This window comes from Motacilla alba, chromosome 3, assembly GCF_015832195.1.
Source record: "Motacilla alba alba isolate MOTALB_02 chromosome 3, Motacilla_alba_V1.0_pri, whole genome shotgun sequence".
NCBI lineage: Eukaryota > Metazoa > Chordata > Aves > Passeriformes > Motacillidae > Motacilla > Motacilla alba.
In genome coordinates this window covers 20,916,004-20,943,173 of record NC_052018.1, presented here as the reverse complement: position 1 = coordinate 20,943,173, position 27,170 = coordinate 20,916,004, and the positions used below count along the sequence as shown (strand labels likewise).

Genomic DNA, 27,170 nt, shown 5'->3' with positions numbered 1-27,170 from the left:
GAATTGTACTGCATGTGAAGGGCGTGCTGCCTCTTGATGAACCTGGAAATGCATTTTTCCAGTAACTGGAACAATACTATGTCAAGATTTTTCTGAAATATTTTTCAGAGAACACCACTGAAAAGCTTTTTCAGCTTTCATCTGCACAAGCTAATTGTTATTAACACAGTTGCTGCCATAATATTTTTCATTTTCAGGAACAGTCAGCAGATCCAAAAAAATATTTCCAACCACATACAGAAAACTATTTCTTTCTCACATATTATACCAGAAAAACGTTTCCTTTATTATTTTATAAGGCGTGAGAAGATTTCAGTGACTATGATTGTGATGAAAGGTAATGGAAAATAATCAGCAGGTACAGAAGACTAAATCAATCTGCTTGAAGTTCTTTGCTGTGAAAGTCCTAGTTCTTTTTCTACATAATATTTCCACTAATATCACTTGTAGCTTTACACTAAGTAAGAGCCCAGGATTTTCATACATTGTTGAGATGAATGTTGCCAGACGTTATCTAAGATTTATGCAAATGTACACTCTAGGAGAAACTGGCATTCTTTCTGCATGGAAATCTCTTTTAAATTAATGCAGGTTTTGTCTTCAAAACCATGTTCCTTTTGCCAGCACACTATTGCTAAACCTTTTCAGATTAATGATCTAGAATCAAAGTAAAAATCATTCATGATCTGCTCAAACAGAATGAAATGTGTACGTGTGTGCAATAATAATCATGTAATTTATTTGTGCATAGGTTTCAGAAGATGGATTGAAAAAATTCAGTCTTGAAAGTCGCAGTATGTGGTGATAGGAATAAAGTTTTTTGCTGCTTTCTTTTACATCTGTGCTTCTCAAACTTTATAATTGCAGGTTTTTTTAAGACTCTCCCTCTACTCAGAAGACTTAAACACTGATTGAGAAACAATAACTTAATATTGCATAGAGAAAATCCAGTGGCCCTTAGAGCATTTTGCATCTCACTCATATTCAAGTTTAGATTTAGAATTAGCCTCACCTTTTCCTGTAAAAGGACAAAGATACCTGTGGATGCAATGGGACAGAGAGAGAGAAACGGCAAGCGCTTCTCACAGTGGCTTGTGAGAATTTTTAGGGAACTGTAGGGACATGATAATTTGTTAAGTACAAATAATTAGCAGGTGGTGTTTTCCTACTTCTAATTTTTCTCCTTCTCAAGGACAGTGTGTGAGGAAGATGTTTTTGTTAATTAGCCAATCAAATAGAATCTATCGTAACACTCTATAAAAACCGCGCAGTTCTTTCAAATAAAAGCTTCTTGTTCTTTTGTACAAGATTGCCTCCTGTCTATTCCTGTGTTGCTCACGGCGCAAAAGCGACAGATACTAACAATTCCCCAGCTGCACGAGGCTCCTGTTAGATATAAACTGCAAGCTAAGGCAGGCCTAGGCTTCCTTTTAAGCAGGTGTCTGTGGAGGCCAGGATGACCATCCAAGCCTTACCTGAGCCTGGGACTAAAGGACAGGTGCAGGGAGTGATATGGTGAAAATCAAACCACATTTGCAAACTGTCCACCCCAATCTACATACTGCAGGACAAAAAAACCCCAAACAAATAAATAAAAAACCCAAACAAACAAACCCTGACCCATAATATCAGCTATTTCAGCTTCACTGGGTCAAGTCCATAGTAAATTAAAGAAGGAATGAATGTTGAAATATGCCACCTTTAAAAAAAAAAAAAAAAAAAAGAAAACTCTATCTTTTGGTAGAAATCCGCCATGATTCTTATCTTACAAAGACACAGAAGTATGTTTCTAAAACATAAAGCATGCTAGAAGCTGTAGGCAATATTCTGTAGACATTGTTCAACAGAGAGAGCTCTTCTAGGTATACATAAAATTATTACAGTTGAATTACAGAGCATGGAAATTAGAAGCTAAGGGAAAGCACAGACAGCTCACACTATAAAAGTTCCTATTTATGAGACATACTTCTAAAACAACATCTTTAAGAGGAAGGTCCTTCTGCAGAAATTAACATTCAGCACAAAACCTGACATATAAGAACAGCTACTCAAAACAGGACATTTCATGTAATATGAAAAGGTGCTAATCTGTTAGCAAAAGAAGAAAAATGGAAGCAAGAAGTGTACACATATATATATCTACTTCCATGCAAAGGTTCCTTTAAAATATCAGCATCTTCTGGGCTGCACTGACCTTGCTCACACTGGCCTCCACTCCAGCAAACACTGCAGTCCTGAGACTTTATTCCCCCCTGAATTTATTCCCCTACAGGACTAAATTACTTTTGCAACTTCATCCACTGTTGGCAGAGGAAATATTCACATTTCTAATGCTGCCTGAAGCCTTAACTATGTGCTGACTATAGCCTTTGAGGCCAACTTTTCTCCCCTCATCCCCAGAAATCTAATCAGCTTTTCCCTTATTCAGTCGTATTGGAGCAAAAGAGATAAGATGGTCCTTGTCTTTGGGTTTGTTTGTTTGTTTAATCACAACAATGTGAAATGAATGTGCATTTGGGATTACATTCTATTTATCTAAATTAAATCAGGTTTTTTTCTTTTTTTGGTTTGCAAAACTCAGGGGAGTGGATCAGTAGATGAAAAAAACAAGAACAATGTTGTAGTTTTGAGTACAGCTGTTTCCTTTATATATGAGAAGTAAAAAGAAAAGAATAATTAAATTTAATTTATTCCAAATATAAATTAAGTGAAGGCCTGGCACACACTTTATTAAAGAAAATAATTTATTTTCTTAAAATAAAATGAGATTTGTTTCTTTAAATATTTCTGTCTTAAGTAACAACAAGCTAGACTCTAAAAGAACCAAAGTTAGAATCACCGTATCTCACACTCAGTTTACATAGGACCGAGTCTTTTGAAAGTACCATTATCTATTTCAATTCAACTAGATAAAATGGGCAGCTTTATTACAGTTATAGACAAAATTATTAATTTTAATAATGTCATATATAAATTTTTAAACTATATAAATATGACGGTACAAAATTGAATTTTCGAATATTTCAAGTAAAGCCAGAAACTGAGAACCTTTTCAGCAGCTAAATCTTTAGCAGACATCTTGTAGACAACTTTTTCTGTATGCCTAAATGCAGGCAACATGAAAAGGCAGCAGCAACCTGTAGTTCAACATTGTCTGAAGAAAAAATACTACAACTCTTTCCTAAAAATCATGATACACATCATGATTTCACTTTATATAAAAGCCAGCACAATTCAAGAATAATGCCCACTGTGAATATCCTCTAACTTGGTATTCTAAAGAAATTAACTGGTAGAATCTCACATATTAGCCCAGTGAGAAAGAGAATTTAAAATATTTAGGTTCATACACTCTCCAAATTCTGCAGGTTATTTTAAAAAATGTATACTGTAACTAACTTGCCTGTTTTTGTAAAAAAATGTTCAATATTCACAAACTACCCAATGGAGTACGACAGCAATACAATTCTGTGAAATTTGAAAAAATTTCTATAAAAATGGCAAATCAAATCACTTTGAGAGTAGTAACTAAAGTGTTAAAAAATGTTTATTAACAATACTTCAATCAGGAGGAAGTTTCATACCAGTAATTTTATTAATCGTTATTTAAATGCTAGAAAGGAGGTTCATCCAGGCACCCAAATGTGTCTGTTCATGAAAACCAAGGTGTTGGTGTACAAATAGGTCAAAGCAGAAAGACTGAAGATCTTGACCTTACATTTACATAATTTTTTTCATTCATGACTGAATAAGCTCAGCATTATCTCAATCACTTCAGGTAATAATTATGAATTATTATTATATTCATAGCAGGAACCATAATCTATTTAAGTATTTCATGGTGCATATACAGACAAGAAACTTCTCATGCGAAGAAAAAATTGTTATTATTTTTTAATAAATAGCAGGAAAAGAAGAAATATTAACACTAGGCAAAGTATATTTTATTATGCATTATTTTTTCCTTAAAAAGTCAGGATTATGTGTTGGGAAATTTACTTGGCTTCCTCAGACAACTTTTATTTTATTACAATTATTGGTCTAGTAAATACAACAGAAGTATAAAAAGTTAAGACTATAGGACTCGTGAAAGTCATTGCTAATAGTGGCAAAACTGTCAGCTCTCATTGTAGATTACTAAATGTTAAGATTAGCAAAATGAAGATTAAAGAAATTCTCTGGAGTTATTAATATGCCTGTAATAGTTTTCCATGAGATACCAAGGGAAATGTTTGTACTCAGAGCCAAAACTACACAGATGGAAAACCATCAATATTAAGACATATTGCCAAGTTTAGGGTATTTTTTTGAACTACCTACTCTCCAGATTCTTTATTTAAAGAAGAAAAACAATCCAAAACCAAACAAAAAGCCCCAACCAAAAAAAATAAAACAGACCAACAAAACAAAGCAAAAAACCAGACTGATTTCCCCCGAAACTCCAACACACTAGCATTAACCAGAGCACAAAAGGCAACAAAGATAATAGCACCTAAAACAAATACATCTCTCTAACATTGACATATCTGAAAAATACATTTTTTTCATCAAGGAATATAGAGTTTTTTGTTTTTACAGTCAACTATTTATGTAGATTTCTTTTATTTTCCAAGTAATGCTGAATATTTTATGCATCTTGTGAGCAAATAAAATTAAGCAGTACAATTTGGTTTCATTTCAGAACATTCAGAACTTCTTTTACTAAATAAAAATAGAGTAAAAATCAATTAAATTAATCTTCCACTATTAATCATATTAAAAGTCTTCCTACAAGTAATTGATATAAACTTATGAAAGGGTAAATCTATGACATATGCTAGCATTCTAGCATTCTAACTGCTAGAAATTTTGCACAAACTTTTCTTTCTCAAAGCAAGACAAAATTTTATTGGCATCTGATCTCAAAATTGAAATCAACAGTAAAAAAATCTTAATTTTCTGACAATTGGATTTATTATCAGATAAAATTTAATAGTGAGAAATTTCTGAATCTTTTGACAAAATGCAATTCAGTATCTATGCTTTGGCTGTACGAAATATTAACTGTTTAACAGAAGAACAAGTTTAGGGAAAAAAACCCAATGTGTATTATGAGATACATTAAGAAATAGGCCTCCTCTAAGCTCTCATTTTGCATAGAATATTTATTTTACTAATTAAAAGTCTCACTATTTACAGTTTGCTACCACAAACCAGCAAGTCTAACAACACCAACCAGTGTTCTTGTGCCAGTTACAGGCAAAAAATAATGGGCAAACTTCATTCAAACTTTAGGTGTATACCACAGCCCAAAAGAGACCTGAGACATTGAGGAAGAATCCGAATTACCTGGTCAAATCATAGAAAGAGTAAGACACTACTGGAGTTATGAAGGATATTAAAAATGCCTGGAAGAAAAGCTTTCATTTGTATAGGTTTTGAGAAGAAAGAGTGGTCTACTGAAACCTTAGCTGCCAGCAAAAGCACTTGTTTTATGCTTTGACGATACAGAAAATTACATTTGATAATACTGTCCTTTCAAAACCTTCTGTGAATAAATACAAAGGTTTAGAAAGAACAGAAATATCTGCTAGAAGATTTATGGGGAAAACTGTTCCTGAAACGTCTCATGACTACACCAGTCTGTGTGTGACAGAGTACTTCAGCTGTCACAAAGACTGAGCTAGACACGTCTATAACATGGCATCCTCACTTTAAATCTGAGCAGGAATACAGCAAAGAACAACCCAGCAATGTTTACCATGACAACATAATCCATCAACTGCAGATCCCTTGCCCAAATGTAGCTGTTGTTACCCCTGAAAACACGCCGTTGTTGCTCTTGCATTTCCAGAAGATGGATCTGCTTGAAGTAGCCATGCTAATGGGATTCTACAACTTTCGTTTCCTCCCAGTATAAAAAAAACCTGATGCTCATCAAATATCTCACACTGACAGGAATGATGGCTGGCACACTATCAGTAGCAGAGCAAACCCATGATTTTTGAAACAGAATACACAAGTCTTTGCAGCTCATACAAGAGACTTCCTTTTAAACAGAGACCTCAGTTTTGTCTAACTCATTCTCTTTAGATAGGATGCAAAGGAGGACACGTTTAACTTCAGAACCACAAGGTCCCAGGCAAAACATTGAAATGGGGAATCTGTACTCTCATAATTTTTATCTCACTTCCATATCTGATACATTTTCACTCTACCAAATAGGCACGATACACACACATTGCTCCACACCTGTGCAACAATGGGTATGCAGATAAATGCACTTGCTCCCTGCAGTGCAGCACTAACTGCTAAAAACTTGGCAAAGAGCCCCCAGCAAAGAGCTCTGTTTTACACAGTCATTTTTATGACACTTAGATAATCCAGGACAAAACTGCTGGTTTTGAAAGGGGAGTGATGGTTAGAGAAAGGATGACCCGTAATGAGAAGTGAGACTACAGCTAACCAACTTGACAGTCAGAATTTGAGGCTTGCAAAATGCTTCCATTCTGTCACCCCTGTTACAGAAGGTCAAACATGATCAGAACACATCTAGCTGCCTGCAGGCCTTTCAGGAAATGGCATAAACAGCTTCCCAGAAAACATAAGATGTGAAACATTGTCTTCCTCTCACCCAAGCTGGGGAGATTTCCCTACATCTACTATTTCTCAGGTGAATCTCTGCCTAACACTTTGGAAAGTAGCATAGGAGGATTACATTGCGGCATGTCTATCCTATAATTCTGCAAATTCACTTTGATATACTTAAGCGCTTTAAGGCATTTGGAGAACTTTTTTTTTCTTTTACCTGAAAAGGAGGAAGAAAAAAGGAACTTGGAGGCAAACAGTATCTAACTGATACTCTCTGAATTTTCCTGTAATTTCAAAAAAATAAAACCAAACTACAAGGCACAAAGTATCTTAAATTTCTGAAGAAGTCTACAGAGGAAAGTCAGAAATTACACTTAGAACACTGCAAAAACTTGATTTTTTAGTTCTTCTCTTCTCTTAGTGTCCAATGGAACCAAAATTTATAGAGCATTGCACAGGAAAAGGATCTTTTTGAGGCTTTTTGTTCTTTGGTTTTGTTTATACAACAAAGATATGAAGTTTCTCCTGGAATGGCCTTCTAAAAACTCAAGTCAGCAGCTGGAACAACTGCTTCTTCATCACAAAATCAAGTATCCAACTTCTGTGAATGATCAGTGTTAGATAAGAATTTGTGCTAATCTGGCAAGGGAAAAGTTTCAGATTCTAAGTCTTGTGACTAATCTAAGGTGACAGTTATATCAATATTTTTAAAATTGAAGCGGGGAATTAATAATTAGCATTCCACTAATACTGTGTTTTAGAAGAGAGACTGGTGATCCATTCATTCCTGGGAAAGTTCATTTCTGTATAGCTAAAAACTGAATGTTATGTTCTTGAGGCCTGTTCCTGCAGTAATGCATACAGTTATCTTTTGAATGCGGGTTTTTAGTCATATAAATGTTTTAAAAAATATTAGCCTTTTTTAAATTCCCTTTTTACAAATTCCATATATATTTATTAATATTTGCAAAGCTGAAGAGATATGAAAGAGCAGTAATGAAAAGAAAGGAAAACTATTGTTATGAAGCAAGCACAGCATATAATAAAACAGAACTTATCCAATGCATAACTTTAAAATTGGCCAGCTTTATCAGGAGAGAAATATCTCATGAAAGGCAAACAAACACCAATCTCATTTTTCCTTTTCATACATATATCTGTATTATTATAAATTTATCAAATAAAGGACAAAGAAAATTTAAAAATCAACAATTGACTGTTTATTAAAGGAATGCAGTCAAAAAAATTTCTAAAAGAATTATTTGTCAGTAGATAACAAAAGAGAAGGAGATAATTATTATTTTAATTACTGAGTTATTTCACTAGGTGCAAGATCTCAAAGCTTTCCACTTCCAGACTTCATATCCTAATAATTTGTCCCTACTAAATTTATAAAACATTGGAAGCTGAAACTTTTTTATTACCAACTATTCAAGACATAAAGCTGAATATCTTTGTGAAAAGCCTAGAATCTATCATTTTATTTTTAGTTCATACACTTTTCTCCATTTACACTGACTATTTTGAACTCTATTCCCTAGAAAGACTCCAGGTGGTTGATTTCAAACTAAGTCAATCTTCCAACATTTTCTTTACAAGAGCACCAATGTTAAATAAATAAATAAATAAATAAATAAGAGGTATTTTCTTCAAAAATGGCATATTTTAAAAACCATATTCTCATTGTTTGAGCATTCATTTAAGTTAAATATGTGTCTCATCTTGGTATTCAATTAGTCACTTGGAAAAAACCCTAACAAAACAAACCAACAAACACTGCCATGTGGGCATGTATTTGAACTATGCAGGTTTCTGCTTAATTATCTTTGTTTCAGAAGCAGTATTTATTCACTACATCTGCTAAAATGTGTTAGGTTCTATGTAAATGTAATAGCTAATCTAAAATCTAAAAATATTTTTCATTTTTCTTTTACATCCAATCTCTATGATTTCCATCCTCAAAGTGATGTCCTTAAATGTCTCTTTACACTCACACTCACTGACAAATTAGTTTGAAAAACACACAAAATAATACTAAAAATAAATATTTTAGGTTTTGTTCTAAGAGAATATTTGTCCTTTAAAGTATTTCCTGCCTGGAGCATGTGCTCAGCTTAATTCAAATAACTTTTAGTATCTAACATAGGGTAGAATGTCTTTCATTGGTTTCCACCATTTATGTACTATTTCAAATCTATTATATATGAGTAATATTAAAGTGACGTGTTCACCTCTAGCTGCTTTGAAAAATACAAGTAGGAAAACACACTCACCTTCAGGCTCCCCACAGAGTGTACACTGTGACTCTGCAAAGAAAATGAGAAAATTGTAATTTCTTTAAGATGTCATAATTATATCCAAATATAACAAAACTCAGAGAACTCAAAGTTGGCACAAAAAATGCAATTCTATTTCCAGCACGCATTTCTTAAAAGGTGCAAAATAATTTAAAAAAAAAAAAACCGATCCTTGCAGGAAGAATTTTAAAATAGAACTATATAAATGTTTAGCTACATTTATATAACTATCACCTTCAGAGACTCCACAATGCATTCATGTAGCAGGACTTTTTGCTTCCACAAGACTTTTTCTGTATTTTGATATGTACAATACTGCAGTGACAACAGTCACTCAAATAAAAAATTTAAGTCTGCTAATATTTTACTATTGGAGGTAGCAAACAGTAATAGTGACAGAGTTATATTCCTTTCTCATAAAAGACTTCCAAGTCCTCCCAGGCAAGAGAAGTCAAACAGTCATTCAAAGGTACACTTACACCCTGAAAAATACTCAAGTATAGAAATGAAGGAAACTCCATCATAACAAACATACAATCTCTAAATGTGCAGTTACTATTTTATCTACATTTATTTATTTATTTTTTATATATATATATATATATATGCAAGCACACACACACACACACACACGTGTGTATATAAATTTCTATATAAAATCAGTATAAAAAGCAGTTTAACATGCCTGGCAAATAAAAGTCCACTACAAAGGCTTGCTGAAATTCTCTCCACCTTGGATAACAAATAAAAGATTTGACTTTAGCTATGATCTTCACTCAAAGGCAAAAAATGTCAGAAAAATACAGTATGAAACACATGCACTGAGCAGTTTAACCTCTATAGTGCCACAGTGACACTGCCAGCTATTTAGAAGAACTTTCTCCACACAGATAGGAAGCTGTCTCACAGTAACCCACCTTGTAGTGGCACTTGACCCTACCTCTTCCATATATTTTAAACATGGTAATCACTGGGGTTTTACTACTGTTAGAGACTGTGGCATGCATGTGGGAAAGGCATGAGGAAAAGTAAGTCTTTCCAGACAGCTCTGCTGATGATAGGTAGATCACAACTTTTAGAACACCATAAAGTTGCCTGATAGAAAGGAATGAAATTTAAAGCAGCTCAGCACCTTGAAACATATAGCCAAAGATTGTATTGACAGACTCATTAGTGTCCCAAAGCAGAGGTGACAAACTAGAAACAGCACCCTAACAACAGGCTTGAGAAAATCTTCAGTGAAGAGCAAGAAAAGCCTGGTCACTGGTAAGCCAGGCCAGTTTCTTCCACTGCACGATGAAAAATGCACTTGCTATAACATGAAGTGAGGCAGAGGAACCAGCTCAGAAGATCTTTTTTTCCACATTTAATTCAAAGACTTTCTGAGGTTTTACTGAAATGGGCTGCCTGCCTGTGTGTAGTTTGTTATCCTCATTGACAAGAAAGAGTAATCCGAGACTTGGTTTCTGAACTTCTTACTTTTTTTGATCCTCTGTGTTCTGCTAACAACTGCTTCACCAGTTTTTTACTATCCAAAAAGTCTGCCTGATGTATTTGGCACCTTCAAACACCATCTTCCAAAGGTCCCCACTCAACAGTACAAATTACTAGCTTCCCTCTTTTTTCCTCATAAACATAAATTAGTGCCAATATTACAAGTCTGCAGCAGGCTAGATAGTCTACCTGCAAAACAAGGCTTGCAGCTATGACTAGTGCCAGAAAGTTGTCAATAGCTAGAAAGGTGTCAGCATTATCCCTGCCAGACTGCTGCTTTTTTTGGACTTTTTCAGATGTTTATTTAAGGTCCTGTACCTGTGAGCAACACAGGTGTCCCCCTATCTCAGTGTGCGTGAGAAGACTTCATGGGTTTGATTTTTTCTATTCCTTCCAGCAGCTGGGAATCATTCCAAACTGACAGCAGCACGTCTCTCTCTACACTGGTAAGAAGCAGACTTTGTGGATGTGGATAATTCACCAGTAAGTTTCTGTTTATGAATGTCTCTGCTGAATTTTGCCACTGGAGTGGGGAAACTAGATACCCTTGTTGTTGTGCTGGAGACACAGGTTGAGAGACAAATAAGAACTAACCTCTTCTAGTAGGCATGTAAACAACATGACAAGGAGGTTGTACAGAGCCCTGCTTTCCACAGAGCCTGTGTGAGAGAGACATCTTTATATTTCTCTAAATAATTCTTTCTCTATATTTCTCTAAATAATTATTTTTCTATTTTTCCCTCTGTTTAGATCTGTACATTCTATGATTGTTGTTGAGAGACTGCATGCCCTCAGTTTCTAAAACCACAACATATAAAACATACACATGGCACTCAATTATTTGTAGATTTACATTATATGGAAATACAGAAACCTGAAAATTTTGTTAAGAAGCTATGATTTGACACTTAATTTTAACTTCTTTTCTCTGTAGTGAGGTTACTGTATGTTAGTAGAAAAGATCATTCTGGAAGATGGCTCAATACTAAATACCTGTATTAATTTAATTTTTTTAAATTTTAATTTCACTTCTGGGAACAGATGACAACAATGAAGGACATGACAACAGTATACCGCTCTATCTGGTGAAATTGCAGTTTAGGCTTAGATCCATCTCACCCATAGCTGAGTGTATCAGCAAAATCTAAACTAGTCTCAAAAATTAACCAAGGAGAGGAAAGAAACAGCCACCTAATTGGCCTTAGAAACTTACATAGCATGATATCAAAATCAAGAAGTCATCTTTTTTTAAAATACTCATTCATTTTTTCTTTTTTTAATGTTATAAAAGGTCTTGGACTTCACAATAATATTCACTGCAAAAGAGGAGTGTTTATTATAGGTGTCCTCTGGAGATGAACTAGTTCAGCCTCCCACTGAGAGCAGAGAAGGGATTTTGCCAATAGAAGTTCAGCTCTGCTGGGGTTTAATAGTCAGGTCCTGAAAGTTGCCAAGGATGGAGATTCCACAACCTCAATGAGCAGCCTGCACCAGTGCTGCATCAGCCTCATTAAGCTGCATTTTCATTTCTTGGTCTGCACTTTGTGGCCATTCTTCTTTGTTGTATTACTCAGCATTGCCCAAGTGACTTTTGCTCCATCCTCTGTAGCTCTCCTTCATGTAGCTCACTGTGGATCTTCACCCCAACAGACTAAATAAGCCCATGTCTTTCAACTACTCTCAGCAGAGGGCCCTCTAGTCTCTGCTAGACTTCCTCCATTTTCTCCCTATGCCTGTGGAAGCAGGGAACCTAAACCAGTGCACACAGTATTCCATGTGCCTCGCCAGCACCAGATAGAAGTAAAAACCTTGACAATTTGCTAATCATATTCGTGCCAACATAGCCCAGCACACACTTTACATGTTTGCAATGAGAATGCCATCTACTCATGTGCAGCTCGGTATTCACGTTCATTCAGAAAAAAATAAACTCGTATATGAAGTCTTAATAAGATAAGTCCCTTGATCCAAGTCTCCCGACTATTATAGCCATGCTAATGTATGTGAAATTGTGGCCTCAGACAAGTAACTTTTCTGCACCCATGATGGATAAAATGTTTAAGTGGATGAAATACAAGCAGGGACATGACCACATTTCAGACAAAGACATTTCTTAAGCCTCTCCCTTGCACAATTCCTAAAAATTGATTAGGTCTGTACATATCTGATCCATCCAAGTATTATAGTGATACTTTCACAAGAGGTATTCTTTCTTTGTTGTATGTTGCTAATTAATTGCACTTAACAAAGATGCTCCTTCTTGCAAACACTCATACATCTGAGTAACTTTCTGTCCCAGCTCTCAATAGTAAAATGACTAATGCAGGTGAGCGTTCAGAGATTTAGGACCCAATAAATCAATATCACAAGGAAAACCTGTATTTATATTATTAATCTCACTCTGTCATTTTGAAATTGTCTTGCCAACAGAAATAATGTTCCCAGATACAAGAACTTGCTGACAAAATAGGTCGTAAGAAAGATCCTATGAAGAAACAAATTTGTCATAAAGACACAATATATTTTTTCCCTCCAAATATTATGAAACGTATTTCATTTTTGTATTTTTTCTTGCCCAATCTCAATGATAAGAACAACTAAAAATAATAAAGCCAGACATATAAATGCCAACATTATTTCTCAAAAAAAAAAAAAAAAAAGCTGAGTTCAACACACAGTTTTAAATTAGAGTGAAAATAAATGATCCTGCTAAGCACATTAACATTTAATTCTTTATATATACACTATTCTTGTATGGCTGGTGCAAGTACAATCCAATCTACTATAAAGACGTAGAGTAAAGAAAGCAATATAAGGGCCAGGTGAAATACACAAAATAGCCATTAAAAAAAAATTGCAATGCAAAACACCTATGAAGGCTATATTATGGAATAGGATTGAGACACCACATAGCAGTAATATTTTTAATTAAAGAAAATACTGGATGGTATTTAACACTACACTTTACTGTACACTATGCACTCAACAGGGGTTTTCCAAATTTTGGAGTCCAATCTGGATGATTTTGACCAGGTTTTATGGAAGTGACAATATGGTGAGAAATGATGTGCAAAGGTGAGAGGCAGTGCTGGGGATAACTTGTCACCTCAGCACTACACTCAGAAAATACATGATGTCAGCACTTCTGACTACCCTTTGAATAATACACCACATATCCTGTTCTGTATCTCCTCTTCATTTTTGTAACAGGCTTTTCTGTCTCTCTTTTCATTTTATACTTCCAGATACCCTGCACACCTCTTCCCTGCTGCCTATATAATTTTAAATTTCAGTTAGAAACATGCATGTTCTCTATTGCCTATATTTCTCTATTTGCTTTTCCTTTTTTCCCCCCACTACATCTATTTTAATTGGCCAAAAAAAGCAGATAGCACTGTACAGTTACTGAATATCACTGCCTAACATCAGAGGAAACCAGAAATTATTTTTGTTTCACAAAGAAATATGGAAATATGGTTTGCCTGACAAAAAATGTCAGTTTGCCTTTCCCCCATTCACTCAGGCAAAAAAAATTAATAATTCTTCATTTAAAAGAGGAAATTTAGCATATAATTCTTTAGATTTTTGTTCTAAAGGCAAACACAACTGTTTCATCCTTTTCATCAGCACCCTATGTCATCAGTCATCATTTTACTGATGTTAATGAAACAGAGCTGTGTGGCACTCAAAGAGAAATAGAGTAGCCATGAATTATATTGAGATTTAGTGTGGCTGAAAAGCAAATCATAATTTAAGACTCTAATGTGAAAACAATAATTTGAAGGAGTTTAATCCAATATTTGCATCTAAACATGGCTATAATAGCACCAATAAAAGCTCAAAGTATTATGAACTATGTTTTCTGTTCTCTTTCCTCATGTGTATTTTTTCTCCTACACCTTTTGCTTTATCAATTTTAGCTCTTTCCTCCTGTTAGTATCTCATCATTACACAGTATTATCTGCTGAAACATCAACGGGACAGACCTGTAGGATAAACTGCAGGATTTTGTCATGTCTGCCAAGATTATCCGTTCACAATATCCTCTTTGTTCCACACTGATGCTAGAGCAAATCCCTCAGAGATGTCCTGCTCCGTGTTCAGTCACCCATTTAGGTAAGGTATTGAGAGACATCTACAAAAACTGACTAGCTTTTTCTTCTACAAAGCCCATTTTACCTATAGATTTTTTTCTAAAATATGCTCTAAAGCCTCCAATGACAGGGAATAAAACCCTCCATATGCAAAAGGAGAATAAAATGTTTAATGCACTCGGGGAAAAAATAATAATATCTAATTGATACTCATTTCCTTAAGTTTGGGGTTTTTTTCCTCAATTCTAATTCCTCAGTTTATTTTTCTCAGTCATGGTGTGTAACACTCATCTTTGCTGTTCTCCAACTTAGCTATGAAGTTATAGTTTAGTCATAGAGTTATAAGAGCCCCACTCTGAATACACTTCATGACCAAAACCTTTCGACTGCCTGGTACAGCAAAATATTTACCCTCTGAAAATCTCTTATATTTCTAAGAATGTTATTGGCCTTATTTAAGCACTATTTTCTTGACTTAAATAACATGTCACTCATTCTTTTGGACAGAAATTTGACTAGAGGTACCTAGATCAGTTACCATCATAAGAATGAAATTAATTCAAAGATACTTTGTTGATGCACTTTTGCAGTACAAACCCTATTAAGGTAATCCATGTAAACCAAATCCACAAAACATTCAAGGTACTTTTTGTGACTTCTTGTTTGAAACTGTGAAGTCGTAAAAATAATCAAAATGACACTACATCAAAGCACTGTACTTCTTTTAGTATTATGAGTGCTGACAAATGGCACAATAGGAAGAGAAAGCAAGTATTCTTGCTCTTAAACATTGTTGTGGCCCATTTCTGTGAACAGTCATAAAGGAAATGAAAAACAAATTAAAGAGTTATTTAACTTAATAACTTAATAAGATTAATAATTTAATAAAATAATAAAAAGAAAATCACATTGTGTATCTATTGGTAAACATATCTGTCCATCTTGAAACGTGTTTTGTTTTTCTGCAGTTCTTTTTTTACTCAGAAAAATAAGTCACTTCATCATGCAGGACATGCTGAAAAATATATCACAACAGTTGTTTAGAGTTGTTATGGATATAGCAAATAAATGTACTTAGTTCCTTTGAAACTATTTTTACAAGTACTCCTTGCTGAGCCTAAGAGCCTACTTTCCTGCCTTCCTCTCACTGCTGATCATTGTATGACCATTCTCAAGATGAGATTCCCCTGCATTTGCAATTTCAGCTTTCTTGAATACTTACTTTCAACTGTATTTATAGCTAAAGCCCTTTTACTGCCTAGGTCTGGGCCTTGAGGTTAGAAAAAAATAGCTACTAAAGTTTTGGAGAATAGGAAAAATACAATAGGAAATAACTCAGCTGCCAGTGAGAGCCTAGCAGCTGGGCTGTACTGGGAAGGTCAGAGCAAGGCAATGAGTAGTCCTGAGAAGTGAAGATACTGAAAGAACTTTAAATATAAACAGAATACAGAATAGCCATTATTAAAATAGAGTGAGCCTAAAGCTGAAGAAAATCAACCAGCCTGGAAGCAAACTTTGTATATTTTTGAGCAAATGAACTGACATCCAACCAAATGCATAAAACAGCCACTAAGAGACCATTATTTTCCCCAGATAAAAATATAAGGTTCATGCTCAAAGCAATGCCAGAACCTATTCACAGTATTTGCACATCAGATCCTTCTCCATATGGAGTTTACACATTACATTTACACATGCATCAACCAAGCCAAAAGAGATCAGAAAATCAGATATTTTCACAGGAAAACAAAAATAACTGAAGCAATAAAGAGCAAAATATTGGCCACACAAGAAATAAAAAAGGAGATAATGTTTCTCTTGGCGATCTGGACACAAATGCTTTCTCTTCCGAGGGGCAGCCATAAACAAAGTAATAAAAAGGATGTGCTCTAGCACACTTCTGATACACATTTCAAATGCACGGTAACTAAGGGAGGAGTCTAACTATCTGAGTATCCCAAACAAGTCCAAAAAAGACCAGGTGATAGACTTATAAAGTGAAAATCCATTTGTATTTCTTCCCATTTTTCCTCATTTTCTAGTGATGTTGAAGGTTAAAGTGAGTCATATTCCTCACAGACAAGGTTAAGAAACTTGCCACCCCCTTATCACACTGTAGTATGATTTTGAGAAATACCATGGAGGGCAAGGGTGATGATCCAAAATTGTAGGAGTGATGACCCATGAGAGTGCTGTGAAATACAAAACTGAAGACAGTCTGAACCTTGCTTGCTCCAAAAGCCCTCTGGAGCCAATGCAAGTCTCATTGGAGTTCAATTCAGGGTCAATAGTACACTAGTGCAAAACTACCCAGGCTATATATCATCATTCCTCTATTTTCTGTCTCTTTTTTCTCTCAATCTTATTTCCTTTTGCTCATTTTAAGAGATTTCACCAATACTCTCAGAGCCTCATAAGAACAAATAGAAATGTTACAAACCCAAGCTGTGTGTGATATAACAAAGAACCAAATAGGGAGATGGCAAAAAAAAAATAGGATGGGACTGCACAGGTACAGAGTATATCACACAATCTGATACTCTGGTTCTCTGAAGGTTAAATTGATTTTTTCACTCCTTTATTTACTCTCATATAGGAATCAGATTTTGAAAACATCTAAATGGAGTGGGGATTTGACTTTAAAAACAAATTTGAGAGGTACCTTGAAATACAAAGAGTCTACAAAAATATGTAACAATTATAAGGGGATGTATCCATATCTGGGCAAGACTTGGATGATGTCCTTCATATAAGACAGTAATGTATACCAACTCAGAACAGTAGGGATTGGAAGAGATGTTCTGAGGTTGTTAGAGTTTATCCCTCAAAGCAGAATACTGCCAAAGTAACCTCACTTTTTTCAAGGCATTGCCTGCTCAAGTTTTTGAAAATCCACCAGGAAGGAGAATTGACAGTCGCCCTGGGCAACTGTTCCACTGTTTGACCACTCTCACGATGATGAGTTTATACCTCAAATCTAATTGAAATTTCCCTTGCTGCAACATCTATCTGTTCCCTCCTGTCCTTACACTGTGCATGTCCATTAACAGTCTGGCTCCATCTGGCTGTAATGACCCATTAAGCAGCTGAGGACAGCTATTAGCTCTGTTCTTCTCTTGGCTTCCTCGGCCTCAGGCTGAACAAATTCAGGTCTCTTCAGTGTCTCCTTGTGCATCATATACTTCAGTGCCCTGCTCATCTTGGTGGCCATCCTCTGGATACGGTCCAACTTGTCTGTGTTTCTTATAATGGGGTGGGGGTGGGTAAGGGCTAGAGCTGGGCCCTGCTCCAATTGCAGCATCTGAAGTGCCAAAAAGAGGAGAACAATAACTCAATTTAACATGCTAGCTCTACTGATGCTGTCCAGTGTGCAGTCAGCCTTCATTGCTGCAGATACACTTCTGAGGTCCTTATAAAAGTCCTACATTTCTAGGTCCTAATTCAAACTCAAAAGGACTGTGATATGCAACATTAAATCTTTGACCTGATCCAGTCCCAAATATGCAGTGGCCTCATATGCTAAATGACTACTTGAGGATGTTTACAGAATTTTGCCAGGCAGTGGCAACAGCTAGAGACCATAGCTCAAGGTCTGATCAGTTGTGTAAGAGTTTTCCACTGTCCTGAGAAATAATCTGCTATGGGTTCCTTCTTAAACACAGGCTGAGGGGAACTAAGTTTACAAGAGCTCCGAGTTGAAACTGTTAGGATGTCTGCATTGAACAATCTTTGAGATCTGATGGTATTTCTAAACATATCTGCATATCTCAGAAGGAGAGCTTCAATACAGTCTCTACTCTCTATCAGAAACACTGTCTTCTGGAGACAAATACAGAAGAAGCACAAATTTAGTGTGAGGCACTAAAACTGATTTTAAGAATTTAAACCAAAATCTGTTTAAGCTATGCAGCATTTGCTGCCAAAGAAATAAGTGTTAATAAAGCTAATCTGGAAAAATTTGAAAGTGGACTTATAGAAAATATCCTTGCTTTTCCATCTTAAACCTTCTCAGGGGGGAAAAAAAAGTCTATTGTGATGATGATTTAAAACACTTTCATCTCACTGAAGACATAAATGTGATCTTTATCTTAACCATTACAAAGGCAGAAAGAGCTCACTGAAGGACTCAGACCTAAGCTCAAAATATGAGTTCTTAATTTTAGCTTTTACAATAGAAATTAAAGACTTATTTGGAGTTATAGAAACTTTCCAGTGAGTTAAACAAAAAAAAAAAAAAGTTTGCTGTTTTCTGTAAATAGCATCAACTTCAAGTTTCCAACTTTTCTCTGGTGAAGTATTCACCCACACTTGTATGAAGCCCCTATGCTGGAACAAAGTGTAAAACTGAGCACATCTGGAAACTTTTTATGCATGGATTTCTATAGTGAACATTCCTCATGAACATTCATAAACAAAACCAACCCAAAATTCCAGTTACAACTAAAGGAACATTAATAGATAAATCCTTTGACAAAAAATGTAGAATTGCAATAAAGAAATAGGATTTGAAGATGCAAAATATACTTTAAGCTAAATATTCCACTGAGACATGGAATTCAATGGCTGAAATATCTGATCTTTTCGTAGAAACCCTAATTAATTCAACTTTAAATAGCCAAAAGCAAAGTTGTAACAGCAGATTTAAAAACCACTATATCTTTTCAACTGTATGAGCCCCTTGCTTTCTTCAGTGCATCATGTACACAGCAAGTGGCACCTCTTTCAGCCAGCATTACCTTTTAGATTACTGCAGCAAGCTAGAATTCACTGCCAGTGATTTGACCTTCACTTCCTTTATGCCTTTGCAATGGTCTGGTGATTGCTTTAATAGCTAGCTACGAGGAAGTCCAAATCTGCAGTATTAGGAGTCTATGTACAGAGCACAACCACTGAAAGGTCAAAATACAGATTGCTAACATGCTCTATGCCATTGCTGTAACTGCTAAGTATCACAGATCTCTACACGTCATACAGAAACTTCAGAGAACCTGAAATGTAAACACACAAAACTGATATGGGATGCATTTGTCTGATTTTAAAACAGCACCAAAATTAGAATCTCAGCACCAGCCATGCAAGTATTTTAGAAATTATTATTGATATATTGAAACCATCATAAAACTCTCATAATTAAATTAATATATAATATACTCAGCTAATTAAGTACAAATCACTGGCATTGTCATCACTAGAGCAAACTTCCACTGACCAATCTAGCCTAAGGACAGGACACTACTAATAGTCCCATCTGAATGTTACTGCCTTTTGGAAAATAAACATTTTGTTGTGTTAAACGTAAAATGGAGTTGCATAATTGCTCTGCACTTTTGAGAGAGAAACAAAAGCAGAAGACCAGAAAATACACTAGTCCAAATTAAATGCCCAAAATTTCTTAGATAAGTTACCTGAATTTAAAGCCATACCAGTTTCTGCCTACTCTTCAGAATCACCTTTCTTTCCTTTCCAGATGCATTAAATAAAATATCTACTGAAACTGCCTCTTTCAGTTTTTGGGTAATGATAGCCACTGTTCTCTACTTTCTAACAAGATACTGGAAGAAAGTTTGCATTCACAAATGAAAAATCAGTGATGGAGAATTTTCTCTTTATGATTCAGTGGTCAAAATCATGCAAATAAACTGCCACCACCCTTGATCTGCTTTTAGAATATTTGAAGGCACAAAAAAATGTTTCAATCATGAGAAATTGGTTGTTAATGCAGGCTTTTCTTCCAGATAAACATTCTAAACACTGCTGACTAACCCCTAAACAGTCTCATAGGTGATGTTATCTGCAGGACTGGCCATGAATTTAGAAATTATAAACACACACGTGTGATTGCCAAAATTTGATGGCCTCCATCAAACTATTTGCAAGATGTAACTAAGGGAAAAATTCCTGAAAATTTAAAACAAAGGATATAATTTTTAACAAGAATATAATATTGAATTACTGGCTCGAGACAAGTAAGGAAAAAGTTATAATCAATCTTTCATAGTCAAACTATAAATAATACAAAAGTTATTCATAAATACATGTCACAAATTAGTAGTTTATAATGCTAAAGAATTTAGCATTACAAATTCTCTTAATCGCAGAAACACCCCTGAATTCCTAATCAACAGAAAGCAGATATACACACATGTGAAATTAGTTGTCATTCAGATTTAATACTTAATCCTTAAAAAAACGCAAGAATGATTTATCATAGCAATTTTTCAGGGCAATTTATCTGAGTTTTCTTATTTAAAACATTTTAGTTATTGGCTGATATAATTAGACAATTGCTGTTTGACTTCAAGAACTATTGTACCTCAGGTGTGGGAAAGCAGTAAACATAATATTAGCTAAGATGGAGTTTAAACATAAACAAGTTTCCCGATATATATAATTTTCCATTCATATTTAGGCCCTTTAAAAAACTATACAGACTTCATGTACTAATTGTATGATGTACTAGTGATGTATGGTGACTAATGACATAATTCTATCTATTAGACTTACAAATACTTTGTCTTACTTGAAGTTTTACAATATAAATTGTTTAGCCTAGCTTTATTATTTCCATAATAATCCAGCAAAATTTTGTCTAATATCTAAACTACACAAAGAAATTGAAATGCTTTGAGAATATTCATAAAAGTTTTCAACACACATTTTTAATTTTTTCATGTTCTGAAGGCATACATTAATTTCTCTAGGATTGTAAATTTATTTCCATCTTGTTCCATAGGATTAAAATAATTAATCAAATTATTTTTCACAGCAATAAAATAAATTTCTGGATGGGAAATTACATGCTTTCAAATAATTAATTATATGTGATGCAAAACCTATGAAAGCAAACACCTAAATATTTACACCGATTTCAGCAGAACAAAGTAATCATTTATACATTTTTCTAAAATGTGCCTGCTTTGAAATTGGCCCAGATTAAGAGATCCTTAAATACTCTTACAGTAAAGGAAATTAAAGAATATCTATTCCCTCCTCCTCTTTACCCAGTTTTCTGACATTTAAAAGGAATTTCTCTCTCTCTCTCTCTCCCCCTCTATGATTTTTTGATTATCTAATGCAATAAATAAAATTGTAAAAGGCTAATATTTATGGGCAAAATTTAAATTCTATTTAAAATGGGAGAAGACATAATCTCCTTGAAACAAAGCCTCAGGTAAATGCCCAGCTAGCATCACCTCAAGTTGCAGGCACTGAATGCAATGCTTACAGTTCCCATTCAACTGATATTTCTTTTAGAAATACCTTTTAAGCAGAAGAATGGAGATCAATAGCATTTTACTATAAAAAAAAAAAAAAAAGAGGAATATATAACCATTGGTAGCTCTGAGGAAACTCGGATGGTTTTAAAACTGTCCTTTGGCTTGCTCATCCAGCTAACTAAAAGCCCAAATTCTGCTTTTAAAAAGACCTTTGAAAAGAATACTAGTATTGTGAATGCACAAGATCAAACGTTGCAATAAACCTGTACTCTGTGGCTTCACGTCCTTGCCACAATATTTTAGTGACACTGCTCAAATATAAGGGCTTACAGGGGTTCTGTTTATATGAAACATTTTAATCCACAGTGGAAATAAACAGTTCTGCATAGTTGGCATGGTAGACCTCCTTACTGTAATAGCTTAATAATTAAAAAATCTAATTCAGCTCATTTGGAAATAAGACTCTATCATAAAAGAAAAATAACATTTTCCTATACAGACTCTAGGACAAGATACATAAATATACACACAGGAAAAAAAGGCAGGAATGGTCTTTATGAGAAAGGACTTGGTAATAGGAATCTAGAACGGAAGAGAGCAACTCACAAAATACCAAACTTTTCACCAAATAAGTGTATTTGATTTGTATGGCCAGATTTTGCATAGCAGGGGAGCTACAGTGGTGGCTTCTGGGAGCAGCTGCCAGAAGCTTCCTCCATGTCCAGGAAAATCAATGCCAGACAGCTCCAGGATGGATGTGCTGGGCCGGTTGGAAATGGTAACATCTATGGGATAACATAGTTGAGAAGAAGGAATAAAAGAAAAGTGATTGTGCAGGTGTAATTGTGACCAGACAAGAGCTGGGTAAGAACATGCAGGAGGAACAGGCCTGCAGACAGCAGGGTCAGTGCAGAAGGAGGGAAGGGAGGTGCTCCAGGCACAGCTGCCCATGGTGAGGCAGCTGTGCCCCTGCAGCCCTTGGAGGAGACCCACACTGGAGCAGGAGGATACCTGAGAAGAGCCTGTGACGCTCTGGGAGGCCCATGGAGAGAAGAATCCACCCTAGACTGTCCTTGAAGAACTGTGCCCTGTGTAAGAGTGACCAACACTGCAGCAGTTTGAGGGGGACTCTTGCCCATGGGAGGGACTCATGTTGGAGTTCATAAAAAACGATCTCTTGTGGGACGTATCCCAAACTGGAGCAGGGGAAGGACTCCATTCCTGGAGCAGTGACAAACAGCCTGTGATGAACTGACCATAACTCCACTCCCTTTCACCCTGCACTTCTGCGGGAGAAGGTACAGCTGGGAAAGGGGGGGAGGGAGGTGTTTTAAGGCTTTTACTTCATTATCTCACTCTGATTTTTTTAGCAATAAATGTAATTAATATCTCTAATTCTAGCCTGTTTAGCCCAGGACAGTGTTTGGTGAGTGATCTCCATGTCCTTATCTCAATTCCTGAACTGTTTGTTATATTTTCTCTCCCTCATCCAGCTGCAGAGGGAAGTGACAGACAGGCTTTGGTGGGTGCCCGACATCCAGCCAGGGTCAACCCAATACAGTGATGCAAAAAGTATCAGCAGGTAACAGCATCACAGAATTCAAGTGCAAGGCTTAAAAAGTACCTACACCAAAATGGCACACAGAAACACTGAGAAGCTGAAAAAAATCAGTAGATACAGAGAAGGAAGAAAATATACATATGAGAACTTAAGATGTTAGTTTGAGTTTTGTTTTTTTTTTAATTCTGTAAGCATTGATATTGCCAAACATCTGCAAATGTTCACATATGCACAGCAACAAATAAATATTCAGTTTGTGTTTATTGAAACATTGAAGCTCATGGGAAGTGCCACTAACTTCATGTGAATTCCCTGGAGAGGGTACTTGCCGAGTATAGCTGAATGAAATACTCATTCACAGTGGGAGCTTGGCCCAAGCGTGGGAAATGCAGCATCAATACTGCACATGAAAATGAAGAGAAGTGGGACTCAGATGTTTAAATTTTGAAAGATGGGGAACTTTAGACGCTAGGAAGCGATAGATCGGGATCTTGGTATGCATCAGCATGGCTCAGCCAAAATCAAAGGAATCTCAGGTTTTTTGCTAATTATTTGGCCCAAGATCTTTCAATCTGTGGGTAATGACACAACTGGAGATAGAACCAGTAATTAGGAGAATGCAATTGGATTCAAAAGGTTTTCCATTATTTTTTGACTGGATGAGCAGATGGCAAATGCAGCTTAACACAGAAAAAAAATGTGAGATAATTAGCAGGGAAACCAAACACCAAGTTAGAGAATATATACTAAATGGAAATTTCATCTAGGAAGCTAATCAAGAGAGGAATTTGGGGGTTATTATGAAAAATAATTAAAACCATCAAATCATTTCACAGCTGCTGGAAAAGAAGGCAAAGATGATAGCAGGTTGCATTAATAAATAGATATACCACAAAGTAAAGTGGTATTATTAGTGCTCCAGGCATTTATTAAAAACCATCTAGAATATTGCATCTGGCTCTGGCAGGCATGGGAGCGTGCAGCAAGGCAGTGCATTACTGAAAAAAATTGGTGTCCTAGTGGTACTCCTACAAGCACCAGACTCCCAGTGCTGTTGAGTGAGCCTTTCCCTGTCTCATTCATGATTTGAGAAATTTCACCCAAATCTAGGTAGGATATTTTTTGTTGCTCTTACAACACTGTTACAGGAGCCTCAGTCTTGGAGGATTAAAACCATCCTACCAAATTGGAACTGACCAGTTCATCCATGGCCAGTTTATCCTTCTGCTGGCAATATAATTTAGACTATAACACTTATCTTTATTCCTGCTGTTTACCTTGAAATATTTATTGAGAGCAATCATACCCTTTCTTGGCCTTCCCCTTGGTGTGTAAAACTTGTCAACCCATAATATTTTTACTTGTAAAGTATGCATTCCTCTTTCTTGATCACCACACAAGCCCCTATCATCTCAATTGCTCACTTCTATTCCAGTCCAAACTTCTCTGTGAACTGGTCTCTGTGCTTGCATAAATCACTTCCAACATTGACGTCTATGTTAGCAAGTGCCATGGTTTGACACCGGCCCACTGCCAGGCACCCAGGGAAGTCACTTGCTCACCCTCCCCCTGCCACAGCTGGGCAGAGGGGAGAAAAATTAACAAAGGTTTCATAAGTTGAGGTAAGGACCAGGAGAAAACACTCCAAGGGCAAAACCGGCTCAGCTTAGAGATACAAAGTGAATTTATTACTAACATAGTCAGAGGACGATAATGAGGAGTAAAATTAACCCTTCAAAAACACATTTTTCCCCCAAAACCCTCCCTCCTTCCCACCAACAGCACAGGGAGAAAAGGCGTGGGGGTTTGGTAAGTTTGTCCCCCAAGATTTTCTTACACTGCTCAGGGAGGGGAGTCCTTCTCCTGCTGCACTGTGGGGTCCCTTCCTATGGGAGACAGCTCTCTGTGAACTTCTCCAGTGTGGGTCCACTCCCACAAGCACACAGCCCCCCCAAAACTGCTGCAGCATGGGTCACTCTTCCATGGATTGCAGTCCCCCAAGGACAGGCTGCTCCAGCCTGGAACCCTGGAACCAAGGGCCCTCTCCCACCACTGGGTTTCCCACTGGATCATAGCCTCCTCCAGGCATCCTCTCCAGCATGGGCACCTCCCCACAGGCTGAGGATGGATCTCTGCATTCCCTGTGGCTCCCCACGGGCTGCAGGAACACAGCTCTTAACCATGGTCATCACCACAGCCTGCAGATGAATCTCAGCTGCGGCACCTGGAGCACCTCCCCTTCCTTCTCCACTGACCTTGGTGTCTCCATGTTGTTTCCCCTCACATGCTCTCACCTCCTCCTCCTCTTCTCTGGCTAGGAGGAAATTTGTGCCCACATTGTTCTGATTTTCTTCTTAACTATGTCATCACAGAGGCATTACCAACTTCTTTAATTACCAACTTTGGCCAGCAGCATGTCCATCTTCAGAGCCATCAGGGATTGGCTCTGCTGGACATGGTGGAAGTTTCTCACAGAAGCCACATCTGTGGCCCTCCTGCTACCAAAAACCAGGGCAAGCAAAACCAACACAGCAAGCAAGGAGCCCAGGGGAAGGGACGTGCTTAGCTGTCAGAGTAACCAACAGCAAGTTGGTCCAAGAGACTTTTGGGAATAATTCCAGAAGGTAAGGGCAATCCATTAGCTCAGACCATGTAAATCAAAGTACCTGGACCTAGCTGAGAAAATAGGTAGATGCATATGAGGCACTGAATTTAGGTGACTCTCTCCACAGGAGAAGTGGAGGTTGTAAGGGCTGGGACCAGAGGACTGGGAAGAGGTATTCTGGGGTAGAAACTAGGCCCAAAGCTGGGGGCAAGGCTTGGAGGAAGTATGGTCACTATGGGAGAGAAGATATTTGATGATGGGTCATGGGTAGGGGAAGACACTGGAGTCATCACTGAGGGGTGTATTGTAGGTATCTCCAGAGGGTCCGGAAGGAAATTTTCTGGAGAAAATGAAATACTGGAAAGGCTCTTAGGTCAATGTCAGTGCCAGTAATTTGGACTCCATTTGTACACCAGGATTCACACAGGTAAGCTGCTCCCTTCCTGCCACTTGATTCTCCTTTTAAATTTTGCTTTGATAAGGAAATTACATATATTTGAATTTCTATTCCTTTGTCAGTTCTCTTACTCTTTTATGCACTATTCTCACCACCTTTGCACACTCTTCTGCATTTCACCAGGGAGCTTGGCACCTAGAAGACAAGTTGCTAAGATATTTGAGACTATTGGCATCTGGAAAGAGGAAACAGAAACCCAACATAAGACCCCCACTGGAAAGGCAGACGTACAAGCTCAGCAACAATCAGATTTGTTCATCTCTCAATCAACACACGTATTATGTTGAAATCAGCTCTTATACAAGCTGCTCCTTCCCCAGCAGCTGGGATTTAGGGAACATGGGAGAGAGCCAAGCATACTGTGAATAGGAAAGCCTAGCAGATGTTATCAAGGAAGTAAAGATATTACTTGGGGTGGGAGGAAGCTTATTTATAAGGAACAAGAGGACAGGACCAGGCTCCTGCAACACAGGAACATAGGTCATGTTCTGTAAGATAGTTTCTTTAGTTCCAACATTAATCAAATGACTTGGTTGCTTTCCAAATACAGTGTGCCATTGAAATGTTCACTAATTTTCAACTAATAAATTACAAATCATTAAAGCCAATATTTTAAGAAAAAATATTATAATGGCTGATTTATATGAGGTATTAATTACAGTTTGATCAAAGAATAGAACACATAAATGTTTTCTTTGATTGTGTCCCTTAAGTCTGCAGAGAATTAGTGATCTCAAACTACTTATTAACCAGTATTGAAAAAGCACAGTAAATTTTTCAACTGAACAGAGAATCTCTAAAATACTGTTCTTAGAACATTTCCCTAAAGCTTGAGTGTCCTTTGGAGTACTTTCAACCCATAGCTACAAGAAAGA

General features: G+C 36.5%; 1 protein-coding gene across 22 annotated transcripts in view; it reads right to left on the bottom strand.

Annotated features, from left to right (window-relative positions):
• The window catches only part of DLGAP2 (DLG associated protein 2), a 445,650-nt gene that overhangs the window by 222,543 nt on the left and 195,937 nt on the right, over nucleotides 1–27,170 (bottom strand). For all 22 annotated transcript variants that reach the window (XM_038132407.1, XM_038132404.1, XM_038132410.1 and 19 more), the window contains one exon: nucleotides 8,844–8,876. In XM_038132407.1, coding sequence (XP_037988335.1) covers nucleotides 8,844–8,876 — 33 coding nt within the window. The remainder of the gene's footprint in view (nucleotides 1–8,843; nucleotides 8,877–27,170) is intronic.